Raw genomic sequence first — 15,410 nt, 5'->3', positions numbered from 1 at the left:
GGATCTGGTTGCAGTCAATCTGCCTTCTGGGTCTCTGCTCTTCCTTACTCCAAAATGCTACCTCTAAAGTTAGGTCCTTGACCTAACTTTTCTACATCCCACGTATCTGAGGGATGCTATCAGTTGAGTGTCTGCTATGTCAGTAATCCTCACTGGGATTGAGGAACAATCCCCACAGGAATCCAGATTGGTGACCCTCATTGGAGGTCATCTTCTCTTTTGAGAATCACCTATCTAGTTTAGTTATAATGTGATTGTACGGTTTTACCATTTAAAAATATTTTAATTAGGGACACCTGGGTGGCTCAGTGGTTGACTATCTGCCTTCAGCTCGGGTAGTGGTTCAGGGGTCCTGGGATGGAGTCCTGGGATCGAGGCCCACATCAGGCTCCCCGGGCTCCCCGCAGGGAGACTGCTTCTCCTTCTGCCTATGTCTCTGCCTCTCTTTGTGTCTCTCATGAATAAATAAAATCTTAAAATAAATAAATAAAAATATTTTAATTATTTGGCGCACCTGGGTGGCTCAGTCAGTTAAGCATCTGCCTTTGGTTCAAGTCCTGGGATGGAATCTCATATTGGGTTCCCTGCTTCTCCCTCTCCTTTTTCCCCTCCCCGTTTGTCCAGGTGTACTCTCTCTTTCTCTCTCAAATAAATAAAACCTTTAAAAATATAAAAATGTTTTATTATTGAAAATTTTGTCCTGATTCTTTTTTTATTTATTTGACACAGAGAGTGAGTACAAACAGGGGGACCAGTAGGCAGCATTCTGGTATATTGCTTTCTATGGTTCCTTCTAAGCAAGTATCTGGCTTAAAAAAAAATTAAACTGGAATGATAAACAATGTGCCATCTTATTACTGTTTTCACTTAACAACATAGACTCAGAGCATTTTGGGGGGGGTCATTAAAAATTCTTTAGAAACAGCTTCATGTGACTCTTCTTTTAAAGCTCTTAGTTATATTACTTTTATGTTCATTTTTATTTATTTTTTAAAAAGATTTATTTATTTATTCATGAGAGATCCAGAGAGAGAGGCAGAGACATAGGCAGAGGGAGAAGCAGGCTCCCCATAGGGAGTCTGATACGGGATTTTATCCCAGGACCCCAGGATCATTACCTGAGCCAAAGGCAGACACTCAACCACGGAACCACCTAGGTGCCCCTTATATTCATTTTTAATAGATTTTATCTAGATTTCCCTAATCAAACCTCTAATGAAAACATGACAAATGATTATCTTCAGTTTTCTACTAGGAAACTAGACAAGTTTTCCAGATCATTGTTACCAAACCTGGCTACTCTTCAAAACTAACCAGAGGGGGATCCCTGGGTGGCGCAGCGGTTTGGCGCCTGCCTTTGGCCCAGGGCGCGATCCTGAAGACCCGGGATTGAATCCCACGTCGGGCTCCTGGTGCATGGAGCCTGCTTCTCCCTCTGCCTGTGTCTCTGCCTCTCTCTCTCTATGTGACTATCATAAATAAATAAAAAAAATTAAAAAAAAAAAACTAACCAGAGAACGCTATTACATACAGAAAACTGAGCTCTTCCCACTTGTACCTAGAGTTACAAACATCCACAGATCTGCCTCCAGGCAGATACCTCCAGGTAACCACAGACTTGCAAGTAACTGCTATTCAATAGAAACTGTATACAGGGCAGCCTGGGTGGCTCAGCAGTTTAGCACCCCCTTCAGCCTAGGTCATGATCCTGGAGACCAAGGATCGAGTCCCACGTCGGGCTCCCTGCATGAAGCCTGCTTCTCCCTCTGCCTGTGTCTCTGCCTCTCTCTCTCTGTGTGTCTCTCATGAATGAATAAATAAAATCTTAAAAAAGAAACAAACCTGAATACACATCCTTCTCCTTAGAGTGACACTAAATTTATTCTTGATATATTGACATCTACTTTAAATATTCTAAATATTTGGGGTGCCCAGGTGGCTCAGCGGTTGGGCAGCTGCCTTCAGCTTAGGTTGTGATCCCATGATCCAGGATCGAGTTCCGCATTACGCTCCTGCAAAGAGCCTACTTCTCCCTCTGCCTATGTCTCTGCCCACCCCAAATCCCCCGCCCATGTCTCTCACAAATAAATAAATAAATCTTTTTAAAAATTTCTAAATATTTACTGCAAGCCCTTGAGGTATATAGGTGGGTTTTGTCCCAAATCTAGCAAGAGGTGAAAGAAATGATAAATCATGGCACTATTTTTTTATTACCTTTTCATTAAGGTCCATGAGAATCTGGGTTGGAAAATGAACTGCTAGGTATAAATCTGGGATTGGGGAAATAAAGGTAAACCTTGCGTTATAGATTTTCTTAGTTTGCTAAGAAACTTCACTACAAGGTGCCTGGGTGGCTCAGCTGGTTAAATGTCTGCCTTCGGCTCAGGTCAGGATCCTGGGGTCCTAGGATCAAGCCCCATATCAGGATCCCTGCTTAGTGGTGAGTCTGCTCCTCCTTCTCCCTCTGATGCTCCCCGTGCTTGTCCTGTCTCATGCTCTGTCAAATAAATAAATAAAATCTTTTTTTTTAAATAAAATCTTAAAGAAAGAAAAACTTCACTACATATTAGCATGTATATGGAGGCATAATTAGATAAGACATATAACTGAATGTGTGTTATTTTTTTAAATTTTTTTAAATTTTTATTTATTTATGATAGTCACAGAGAGAGAAAGAGAGGCAGAGACATAGGCAGAGGGAGAAGCAGGCTCCATGCACCGGGAGCCCGATGTGGGATTTGATCCCGGGTCTCCAGGATCGCGCCCTGGGCCAAAGGCAGGCGCCAAACCGCTGCACCACCCAGGGATCCCTGAATGTGTGTTATAACAAATGTCTAGCGTTACCTTCAGTAATTTAAAATCAAATACATACAAAAGCATACCAGAAAAAAATAAGAACCTGGTGGTTTCCTGTATAATTTCCAAACCTAACAGTTATTTTTGCTTTGATGAGTCAGCATTCTTGATAGGGTGGGGCAGACGACATTTTCACAGCTAAAATTGCTGTCTTTATACCAGTTGTTCCCAAATTTCTGCCTCCAGCTAATTCCTAGAATTCCTCTTTTTCGCAGAAAACAATGAGCTCTAAAGACTATCTGTGAAACCTCAAAGACAATCACACAGAATCATACCATTTTTTCCAACTTCATTTAAAAAAATTAACATGTCAAAAAAAATTAACATGTCTATTAGAAAATGTTTGAAGAATATATGCCAAAATATTAACAATTACCGGGATTATGAGCTCCAGACTCAAATATCCAACTACATATTTCTACCCGGAGGGCTCAAAAATGTTCAAGACTTAGCTCACTCTTACACCCTACTCCTACCATATTTACCACTGAAGCCTACTCTTTGTCCTTATGCCCAACCGAGGGTAAAGGTGTCAATATCCACCTAGTCGGCCAGGCTAGAAATCAAAGTTCAAAATCCTTCATTTGGTGTCTATCGTGCAGCTGAAATGCCATTTCCTCTATGAAATCTTTCTGGAGGGCAGCCCCAGTGGCGCAGCGGTTTAGCGCCGCCTGCAGCCCAGGGTGTGATCCTGGAGACCCGGGATTGAGTCCCACGTCGGGCTTCCTGCATGGAGCCTGCTTCTCCCTCTGCCTGTGTCTCTGCCTCTCTCTTGCTCTCTCTGAATAAATAAATAGATAAATCTTTAAAAAAAAAAAAAGAAAGAAATCTTTCTGGATCTGAAAAAGATTTATTTATTTTAGAGAGAGCATCGGCAGGGGCAGAGGGAGAGAATCTCAGAGAATCTCAAGCAGACTCCCTGCTGAGCACAGTGCCCATTCTGGGGCTGGATCTCTGGACCCTGAGATCATGATCTCAGCTGAAACCAAGAGTCAGACACTTAACAGACTGAGCCACCCAGGTGTCCCCAGGTGGAATTTTTTAAATGTGAATCTGATCCAGTCATTACCCTGACAGGAGTCCTTAAAAGAACACCCACTGCCTATAATCACAGTCCCTAGCCAGGGTGTGTACATTTCCAAGGGCTTTGTAATGATACCCATTAGAGTGTGAAGACAAAACATTAAAACCTCTATTTTTACTTATTTCCATGACAAACCCTACTAAAACCTATTTATTTAACACTAGTATTATGAATATGTACATAATATTTTCAGAGTATATAAGCTTAAAATCAGCTCGGTGAAAATTAGTTGTGTGCAAAATATTTCAGTGAGAAGCATATGGTATCCAAAAAAACTGGAGACTGCGGGCCTAGAGAACAGAATCCCTTCAGGACCCTTGTGCTGCCAACCCCTCCAGCCCCATCTCCTAGGAGGCTATGTTCCCTGAGCACACTGTGTTTCTCATCTCCGAGCCTCTGCCCTGTGCTTTGAATGACCTTTCCCTGTCATTCCAGATTTCAGTGGTTCACTCTGCCTTAAACAGTGTTCTCCCAGACTGCCACAGCCTGGCTCTTTCACAGGTATCAAGTCTCAGTTTATAGGTAAGTACCTCACAAATACCTTCCCCGCCCACTGGTCTAAAGGAGCCCCTCCCCGTGCTGTCATGTTCTTTCTCTGTGCCTGCTTTTTATCACAGCATCAACTATGCTTGATGATTTCTTATATATGTATTTGTTGATCTGTTTACTCTCTTCTTCCTTATATTAGATTCCACGAGACCAGGAACTTGCCTATCACATTTACCATTTCTCCCCAGTTTCTAAACAGTGCCTGGCACTTAGTAGACACTTAAATACATTTGACTAAGTGAAGTGAACAAATGACTCCTTTAAGATTTGGCAGAATGGCTGCCTCCTCTCTGAGGTTTTGATTTTTCTTAGGAAAAACTGTTCCTTTGTTCCTTACTAAACCCATTATGTACCTCTCCTATAGCATTCAACACTGTCTCCCCCACCCAACCTTGATCATGTATACTTTAAGAGGGCACAGACTGGGCATTATTCATCTTTGGGTCCACAGCACCTAGCACAGTGACCAATATAGCTGACAGGTGCCCAATGAACATTTGCTGAATTCATAAAATGAAAAACCAAGCAGAACTCTAGCAGAGAGAAAAAGAAGAAAAAAAAAAAAGAGAAAAAAAAGAGAAAAAAAAAAAAAAAAAAAAAAAAAAAGAACTCTAGCAGACTTTTCAACTCTGCTTTCCCTCCTTTTTTTTTTTTTTTAATTTTGATTTATTTATGATAGTCACACACACAGAGAGAGAGGCAGAGACACAGGCAGAGAGAGAAGCAGGCTCCATGCACCGGGAGCCCGACGTGGGACTCGATCCCGGGTCTCCAGGATCGTGCCCTGGGCCAAAGGCAGGCGCCAAACCGCTGCGCCACCAAGGGATCCCCTCTCTCTTTTTTTTTTAAAGCAGGGTCCACAAGCCCAAAGTAGGGCTTGAACTCAGGACTCTGAGTTGGAGGCTTAATCAACTGAGCCACTCAGGTGCCCCCACCTCTGCTGTTTCTAACTCTGATCTACTTCTCACCTAAACACCCAAAATCCAATTTTGTAAGAAAAACCCATTTGTATAGGTAAGTCACCCAATGCAAAATAAATAAATACATAATAAAGTCTGAAAACTTTGAAATAGGACAAAGTAGCCTTATGATTCCAGGGTTATCCTGTCCACTTCACTCTTACTCTTCTCTAATAATTTTAAAAATCCTTCCTACTTCCCACTATACTATGGAAAAATGTGGGAGGGCTCTTACAAGGTAAAGCTATAATTTCATATAATATGCTCACAATACAAAGAATTCTCTTACACAACAGCATTTGGCATAAGCTATCCCTCACCCCCAATCAGTTACAATGGGGTTTGATTTGAATTTAACTCTCACTTGTTTATCAAGTCTCCTTAGATGATATAGTATAACACACCAATCATAATACTTATAGGATAAGCCAGAAACCACTGAAGTGAAGGAAACTATACTTACTTGTTCTGTTGGGAATAAGGTATTGATATACTCCACTGCATTGAAATCTGCACGATCTAGAGGATCCTGGCTTGGAAATACCTATATAAAGACAGGGGATTAAAAATAACCGTCATCCTTCTGTCTTGTTTTATGTATTATTTCTTTCCTTCCTACTGGATGGTAAATTACTTTGAAGGCAAAAAACCTATCTTTTTTCATTCTGTAAGCCTAATACACAACAATTGCTCAGTAAGATATTTGTGAAAGTCAATCTTTAATTTTCACCAACATCTGTAATTTTAACGTCTTGGTGCAACTAACAGAATGTGCAACAGTGGAAGTTCCACAATATCAACAAAATCCCACAGAAAGGAGAAATAAAGGGGCATTGCCCACTCTCAGATTAAACCAGCTGATGACATGACTGTAATAAGGAAGCCTTGATAAAAGACTTATGCACTATGTCTCGGGGATGGCTCAGCATTAGAATTCACTATGCATTGAAACAATTTTTTCGCTTCAGACAGTGTCAGGAAATAGAGCTTGCCTTCGGGAACTGTCCATCTATTTAACAGAAGAAAGAACACTGTCTTCTGAAAAATAATTCCCTTCAAAAGCTATAACCTGAAGAACATATAACAAGGTAGATTATAGGGGATCCCTGGGTGACTCAGTGGTTTGGCGCCTGCCTTTGGCCCAGGGCGCGATCCTGGAGTCCCAGGATCGAGTCCCACATCCGGCTCCCGGCATGGAGCCTGCTTCTCCCTCTGCCTGTGTCTCTGCCTCTCTCTCTCTCTCTATGTCTATCGTGAATAAATAAATAAAATCTTTAAAAAAATAAAAAACAAGGTAGATCATAAAAGAAGCTGAGTGATCCCCTGAGTACTGAATTTCACCAGCTCAAGATAGTCATTCTGAAAGCCAATTCTTTTCTGATGTCTGTTTATTAGATAAGGTTAACCTAAAACTCATTCTTATTAAGAAATAGCAAAAATGTGCTCTCCCCAAATCCTTGTCAAACGGTAACTGACTGCATTGTTTGTTTCTTCTATGAGAGCCCACTAGGCCCAAAGAAAAAATGAAATGCATGTCTTTTTCTGTCAGGAAGAGGTGGGTGGGAGGCTGTGGCCTGAACAACTAAACCTTTGCCCAATGGTCTAGCACCCTCAGGATGTGCCAAATGTACTTTATATGGGTAATCCAACCACTGGTAGAACACCACACGTCCAAAAATCTGTAAGTGGCACAATACAAATAAATTAGTACAGAGACAAACCTAGAGTAAGTGTTAACGCTCAATAAATATTAACATTAGCAATGGTAGTAACAGTACTTTACTTCAAAAAACTTCCCAGTGGTCACTAAATGTGGCATAATCCTCCTTTTCTTAAATCTTATCCCCTACACCAGTTCCATTAAGGGAAATCCTCTCCCTTTATCAGAAGCAATATCCTGAACAGGAGTCTAAAGGACTATTTCTAATATCATTTACTCTTAAAAAAGAGAATTTAGTCAACCAAAGAGTCCCTGAAGGGAAGGAAAGGAAGGTCTCCGGGGAATATTGTTCAATCTAACCCAAACCGATCAACATTAGGAATTCTCATCCACTGAAGTATGATAAGGGGGTCCTTTTCAACCGTGTCCCCTCCCTCTGCTCAGGGACCCGCTTCAGGTATTAAAGTGGCTCCTCCTCTCAATCCCGAGTCCCTCACAAAGGGCTAGATTAAGAATTGGGAGCAGCGGCACACCAGCCTGGTAAATAACCACCCAGATCTGAGGTCGGTATCCGTGACTTCCCTTCTTCCAGGTTCATATGCTTTCAAGGGGCTCGGTTCCTCTGCCCAAACCCACCAGGACGCCTCACCCTCCAAAGACAATCAAGGCCTAGAAAGGGCTCTCTCCCTGCCCTAGATGCTGAAACCCCTTCCCACCACCACCTCCCTCCAAACCTTCCCTGCCCGCTCCTGGTTCTCACCTCTCGGTCCAAAGACCGCTCCCTCCCCATCCATCCCACCCCGGGTCCCACCCCCAGGCTTCCCCAGCCTCCGCTCTCCTCCTGTCAGGGCGCGGAACGCTCACCTGCTCTATGGCGAGCTGCACGTCAGGCGTGAGCTGCAGCACGGCTTCCAGCTCCTCCACGAACTCCAGTTCCTCCTCCTCCATCATCCCGCCGCCCAGCTCCCTCCTGGCGCCCACCTCGACCCCGAGTCTCTCCTCCAGCCGTCACCCAAACTCCAGAACCACAACCCTCTTCTTGCAGCGTTCAGGTAAACCTCCTCTCTGTCAGCCAGCCGGGCACTTCCGGGAAGCCGGGCACTTCCGGGATCCGGGGCACTCTGGGATAGCGGAGGACTGACCTCTGGTTGCCCGGGGAAGGCATTCCCGTCACGTCCCGGGAGCCTCCCCTGCCCGCCCTCAGCTCTCCCTAACGTGATGGGGGCCCACTTCAACTCGCAGAGGGCACGCCCCCGCACTGAAGGCCCCGGTGTTGGGGAGGGCCTGGCCGCCCTGGCAGGACCCCCAGTGAGGGTAAGCCCCGACAGCGTCGCGACCGACCGACAGCAACCCTCCCAGGCCGCGAAGCTCCCAGGGCCCCCTTGGTCAGGGGCAGTAGGTATCCCCCTGCCACCGGGGGAGGAATGACCCCAGCTGGTAAGTGGCGATGCTGCCCAGGACATTTTGTTGGAGGGACAGCGTCCACTTGACATTTAAGTTCCTCACGTGCCAAGCCTCTAGGCAGAGTTTTCCGGGGGCGGGGGGGGGGGGGGTGTGCCTGCAGCTTCTCCTTGGGGCGGGGGAGGAAGGTGGCTCCTTAGGTATTGCTCCATCGCCGGGGAAATGTTGACTTTCTGAGACTCAGTATCTGGAGTCTAAGTCCCATTCCACGACCGATAAGCTTTGAGTTCTTGAGCAAAACCCTGCATCTGCCCTGCCTACCCTGCAAGGATGTGGTGAGCATTAAATATAAAGAGCGCTATGCAAATTTAAGCTAGTAATACAGGTAATATTAGACTGTCTAGCTCTTAATGCACCGCAAAGGAAAGAGGCCAGCTCGCCCTGTGCAACCACTTTTCCCGCGGACACTTAAAACAATGAAGCGACTGCAGCCCAAAGAAGCGTTGTTTTACCAGTTAAACATTGTAAAATTCCAAAATGGAAGAGTCCCTGGTCCCACTGAGCTTTTTTTTTTTTTTTTTTTTTTAATTTTATCAAAGTTGTTTGTTGTAAAAACATAGAAGCACTTTCTAACAATAAGGAAAGCCTTAAAAATACAAATTGGCAGGACGCCTGCCTGCGTGGTTCAGCGGTTGAGCGTCTCCCTTTGACTCAGGGTGTGATCCCAGTCTGGGATCGAGTCCTGCATCCAGTCCGCATCCAGTCCGGCCTTGGGCTCCCTGCGAGGAGCCTGCTTCTCTCTCTGCCTTTCTCTCTGTGTCTCATGAATAAATAAATAAAATCGTTTTTTAAAAAAATTGGCAGAATAGTGTAACAAAATCATGGTTTTGAAAGTTACTTAATGACATGGAAAAATGTGCTTAATATATACCAGAAAGTAAAATGTACATTTGGGAAAGCAAAAATGTACAGTGTAGTCCCAGTTTATGTGGGTTTTGCACATATAAAAATGATAGGAAAGAAATAGTACTGTTCTGTGGGTGATGAAATATACACTCTTTGTATATTTTCCCAAAATGTCTATAGATAGTCTGTGGTACTTTTATAATACTTTTTTTTAAAAGGAAAAGGTAATTTTATCTACCTGTTTTGGATCTTTATCTTTTATATTAGGGCATAATTTACAGATAGTAAAATTCACCTTTCAGCTTATAATGCCATGAGTTTTGATAAATGCATATAGTCATGTCACTACTATCCCAAACAAGTCCTAGGACAGTTCTATCATTCCTCCAAATTCCCTCGTGCTCCACCCATTGCCTGGCTACCACTGACCTGATTTTTCTCCCTACAGTTTGACTTTTTCAGAACATGATATAAATGGAATCCTATAATATGTCACCTTTCAAGTCTGGCTTCTTTCACTTAGCGTGAAGCTGTTGTATTTCATCCATGTCGTTGCATGTATCAGTAGTTAATTCCTTCTCCTTGAGTGGTATTCTACTATGTAACTATATCACAATTTGTTCAAAGGACACTTGAGTTGTTTCCAGTTTTGGGCAATGATGAATAAAGCTGATATAAACATTCATGGGCATGCTTTGTGTGAACAAAAGTTTCCATTTTACTTGGGTGAATAGCTAGAGGTGGGATTGCTGGATTGAATGGAAAATCTGTGTTAAACTCTATAAGAAACTGGTAAACTGCTTTTCCAAAGTTGCTATACCATTTTTGCATTCCTACCAGTGATGTATTAGATAGAGTTCTGTTTGTTCATAGAGCTTATTTTTATGACAATAAGAATTAACATTTCCTAGCCCCTATATAATGCCAGGAACCATGGTAGGCAGGCATTGTCTCTTTTAATGCACGTGCAACTCTGAGGTTAGAAATTAGTATCGTTGTCCCATTTAGCAGATGAGAAAGTGGAGATATGGCTAAAATAAAAAAAACTTTTCCAAAGTCCCATAGCTAACTCTTCTGAACATTCATTCACTCATTCAGTAAACTCAATAAATGTGTTAAGTGAGTGAAAGAATGTTCCTGTTACTGATAGGTGTTTCTACTAGGCTAGGTCCTGGGAATTAAGCAGTCAACAAAATTGACCAAGTGCCGGGCTCCATAGCTATTTCCATGCCTGAAAAGGGTATTAATACAAGTAAACATAACTGTGATGGGTCTAATGATAGACAAATCAAGTATATGTTGAAAGACTATTTTGATAGTGTCCTGATTGGATTTGGGGGTCAAGAAAGGCATCTCTGAGGAGATTTTTAAGCTAAAGCAAAGGGTGGGGGATGGGAAGAACCAGAGGTGACAGATGAAAGGAATGGTATGTGCAAAAAAGCCTTTAGGATGGAAGAAATTGGCCAAAGAGGTGGGACTTTGAAAGCCATGGGGAGAGCGGTGCAAGTGGAGGCTAGAGAAATAGGTAGTGCCAGATGACTGAGGCTCCTGAAGGTCATACTAAGGAATGGGAAGCCATTGAAGGATTATAAGCAGAGAAATGACATGGTCCAGTTTAGCATGCCTGTCATCAGCCTGAGGCTCCTCATTTTTGTTTTTTCTGTTTCTGAGCAGCTTGAGTTATTGTGTGAGTCATGAAGCAAGGGTGACCATCTCCAGTCCAAATTCATGCTGTCCAATTTCCACTGATTATCCTTCAATGCATCTGTTTTATAAACACTCAATTGCATTGCCCCTGCTTCCCTACTCTGAACTCCCAACTCAATTATTTCCCTCTCCTTCTTTGCAGATAAGATACTAGTAATGAATACAAGGTTGAGTTTAAGAGAATTGCACAGTACAAAAAGTGTAGGAAGATAAAAGAGCAGAGATACCGGTGAACACTAGATTTTTTAAAAAGACATTAAGGGAAGGAACCCTGGGTGGCTCAGCGGTTTAGCGCTGCCTTCGGCCCAGGGCGTGATCCCGGAGTCCCGGGATCCGGTCCCACATCAGGCTCCCTGCAAGGAGCCTGCTTCTCCCTCTGCCTATGTCTGTCTCTCTCTCTCTCTCTGTGTCTCTCATGAATAAATAAATAAAATCTTAAAAAAAAAAAAAAGGCATTAAGGGGACACAGCACATGGGTAGATCAGTCGGTTAAGCACTAACTCTTAGTTTCAACTTCAGTCATGATCTTGGGGTTGTGGGATCGAACCCAACATTAGGCTCTGTGTTCAGCAGAGCTTCTTTCTCCCTTTCCCTCTGCCCCTTCCCCCACTCATGCTCTCTTTTTCTCCCTCTCTAAAATAAAATAAATGAATAAAATCTTTTAAAAAAAAAAAGGCATTAAGGGGCACCTGGGTGGCTTGGTGAAGAGTCCAACTCTTGATTTCAGCTCAGGTCATGATCTTAGGGTTGTGAGATCAAGCCCCATGTTGGGCTCCATGCTAGGCAAGGAGTCTGCTTAGGATTCTCTCTCCCTCTCCCTTTGCCCTTCCCCTCTCTAAAAAAAGTAGAAGAAGGAGCTTGTGAAAGTCTCATAAATGAGCCAAGCTTTAAAAAATTATTTTTCCGGGCAGCCCCAGTGGCACAGCAGTTTAGTGCCGCCTGCAGCCCGGGGTGTGATCCTGGAGACCGGGGATCAAGTCCCATGTCAGGCTCCCAGCATGGAGCCTGCTTCTCCCTCTGCCTGTGTCTCTGCCTTTCTCTCTGAATAAATAAATAAAATAATCTTTAAAAAATTTTTTTTAAATTTTTTTTTCCTGTTATACAATGGGATGGGGTATAGTTGATGACAGAGTATTATAGAAAACATATTTTTCTCACTTGAAATTTCACCTTATGCATAAATTCAGTCTCTAGGGATCCCTGGGTGGCGCAGCAGTTTAGCGCCTGCCTTTGGCCCAGGGCTCGATCCTGGAGACCCGGGATCGAATCCCACGTCGGGCTCCCGGTGCATGGAGCCTGCTTCTCCCTCTGCCTATGTCTCTGCCTCTCTGTGTGTGTGTGACCATCATAAATAAATTTTTAAAAATTCAGTCTCTAATACTTAAAACACTCACATACCTTGGAGAGCCTATCTTTTAATAGAGAATAGAAAAAGGATGGATTGATAAAAGAGGATAGGCTGAAGGGGATTTGTGCAGTGCATCTCTGAGAACAACATCAAAATAAGATGGAAAAAAAACAGTAATCCCCAAAATAATGTTCATAATGTTTCTCATTATGCAAAAAAAAAAAAATTAAGTCCATAGGATGAAAGTATTTCATGCTTATTTTAAGCCTCTGTTGGGGCACCTGGGTGGCTCAGTGGTTGAGCTCCGGTTGTGATCCCCAGGGTCCTGGGATCAAGTCCCGCATCAGGCTCCCCATGGGGAGTCTGCCTCTCCCTCTGCCTATGTCTCTACCTCTCTTTCTGTGTCTCTCATGAATAAATAAACAAATAATCTGAAAAAAAAAATAGCCTTCGTTAATGAAATCCAGTGAGATCTCTAAATTTCATGTTCCTGTCAATTTAGCATTTCTAACTCTGTTAAAAGGTGTCTCCAAAAAAAAAAAAAAAAAAAGGTGTCTCCAATACCCTGTTGTATTTGCAACTAGTTTCATTGTTTTTGAAGTAGCTGTACTACATTAAGTAGACAGCATGCAGAGTGTGTTATTTTATAAGATCAAGATAGTATAATTCTTCCATTTAAGCTTCCCCTACATAATGATCTCATCTCCCCTAAACAGCTGACCTTTTTGTGAAGTTTCTTGTAAAGAAAACTGCAAGATGTCTATATTACTGGATCCTTACCTACTAAGCCAGCAGCATAGCTCCTTCCCAACATAGTGTTAACCAAAAATACTCCCTACAAATTTCCAAAATGTCCCCTAGGACTCTCAAACCCTGTCACACACAGATCTTTTTTTTTTTTTTTTTTTTAAGATTTTATTTATTTATTCAAGAGAGACACGGAGAGAGGCAGAGACACAGGCAGAGGGAGAAGCAGGTTCCCTGTGGGGAGCCCAATGTGGGACTCGATCCCAGGACCCCGGGATCACGCCCTGAGCCGAAGGCAGATGCTCAACCACTGAGCCACCCAGGCGTTCCCACACAGATCCTATTATTATTATGGGTGGCAAAGTTCCCATCAACTTGTAATGGAGAGGTCTAGTTTGATTTCTACAAGAAATCTTGTTCAAAAAAATGTTTGCTTGGCATTCCTTTAGTGGAATATGTGGCTTTTCATGATGATAGTCTTTTGCTGTACATTCCTCAAGTTTCTGAATATCCTGAACACCAGCATTCATTCTTGATTGGCATTCAGGTGTTCTGCTTGTTCCCATAGGCTGGACACCCAGTTGTGCCTTGATTGGTACTCTGGTTCTCTGTGCATGCCCATTCTTGCTAAACAGATCATAATCTCCAGCTAGCTTCAGCAGCTTGCCTGTTCCCACGATCATAGCTCAGGCATTCAGTCATGCGTACGTGCTAGTTCCTGGATGCTTTTAGAGCCCTTCCATGTTGGCTCCATTGGGTTTGCATTCAGTAATTCCTTCACCTACTCAACAAGGTGATAGTTATATAAGTCAAAATGACAAACCCTTTTGTGTCAGTCTTATACTTTACAACAAAAAAGAAAAACATTTGTTTTATGAAATTGACATTAACTAACTAGTACAATCATTTTTTTTTTAAGATTTTCTTTATTTATTCATGAGAGAGACACAGAGAGAGAGAGAGAGAGACAGACAGACACAGGCAGAGGGAGAAGCAGGCTCCATGCAGGGAGCCCAATGTGGGACTCAGTCCTGAGTTTCCAGGATCACACCCTGGGCCGAAGGCAGGCGCCAAACCGCTGAGCCACCCGTGCTGCCCAACTAGTACGATCATTATAGTGTATCTATCACTAATTCATTGTATCTAACACCCTTGAGTATCTTACAATGCCATAGCCACTTCCAGCCCTGTGTTCTTGTTTCTTTGCCTCCCCTTCTTTCTATTGCATTCCCTGAGCTGGATCTTCAACCACTTCTCTTCTGGTCTATACCAGTAGTTTTTAATATTTTTTGAGTCTGGATCCCTTCTAGGACATGAAGAACTCTATGTAGGTCCTTTCCCCAGAAAAATATACATTTGCACATTTTGCATGGAATTTTAAGGGAAACGGAATTCCACTGAATATTTATTAAACTTCCTTAAAAAAAATAGACTATTTATTTATTCATGAGAACATAGAAAGAGGCAGAGACATAGGCAGAGGGAGAAGCAGGTTCCCTGCAGGGAGCCTGATGTGGGACTCCATCCCAGGACCCTGGGATCACAGCCTGAGCTGAAGGCAGCCACTCAATCACTGAGCCACCTAGGCGTCCCTTACACTTCTTTAAAAAAACAAAAAAACAAACAAACAAAAAAAACTTTTTAAAGTCCATGCCTCCTTCTGCTAAACATAAAAAACTTGTGAGCAACCTTCCCACATATAATATTCTCTAGTTTTCATAACCACTGATAACACAAGATGATATCCCTTCTCCACCAGCCAAGAATATTTTGCCTGGGGATCCCTGGGTGGCGCAGTGGTTTGGCGCCCGCCTTTGGCCCAGGGCGTGATCCTGGAGACCCGGGATCGAATCCCACGTCGGGCTCCCGGCGCATGGAGCCTGCTTCTCCCTCTGCCTGTGTTTCTGCCTCTCTCACTCTCTCTCTCTGTGACTATCATAAATAAATAAAAACTTTAAAAAAAAAAAAAAAAAGAATATTTTGCCTGTCTGTACTTTAGGTCTATACCAGAAAAACGTTAAAAGTTTTATTTCCTAAATATAATATTGTTCAAGATTCTGACGGCTTCCTCCACCCCAGTCCCCCATTGAGAGTCACTGCTGAGACTGCTCCTGTGGCCATCATTAGTCTCCAAATTTTTTATATCCACACTTGGCTTTCTCTCCTTAGGGTCAATCTCATAGTTACAACTGC

At 43.0% G+C, this 15,410-nt stretch overlaps 1 protein-coding gene across 3 annotated transcripts in view; it reads right to left on the bottom strand.

The window, feature by feature from the left end:
* VPS53 (VPS53 subunit of GARP complex) overlaps window positions 1-8,219 on the bottom strand; it is a 143,690-nt gene extending 135,471 nt beyond the window's left edge. For 2 of the 3 annotated variants that reach the window (XM_025476197.3, XM_035721581.2), the window contains exons 1-2: window positions 7,973-8,218; window positions 5,912-5,992 (exon numbers count right to left, since the gene is read on the bottom strand). In XM_025476197.3, coding sequence (XP_025331982.1) covers window positions 5,912-5,992; window positions 7,973-8,059 — 168 coding nt within the window. In that variant the 5' untranslated portion in view covers window positions 8,060-8,218. Of the gene's footprint in view, window positions 1-5,911; window positions 5,993-7,972 lie in introns of all 3 variants that reach the window. The other variant, XM_049114259.1, reaches the window with a different exon arrangement.
* Between the last annotated feature and the right edge of the window lie 7,191 nt (window positions 8,220-15,410).

This window comes from Canis lupus, chromosome 9 (genome assembly GCF_003254725.2).
Source record: "Canis lupus dingo isolate Sandy chromosome 9, ASM325472v2, whole genome shotgun sequence".
NCBI classification, from domain to species: Eukaryota; Metazoa; Chordata; class Mammalia; order Carnivora; family Canidae; genus Canis; species Canis lupus.
This window is presented reverse-complemented; position numbering and strand designations above follow the sequence as displayed.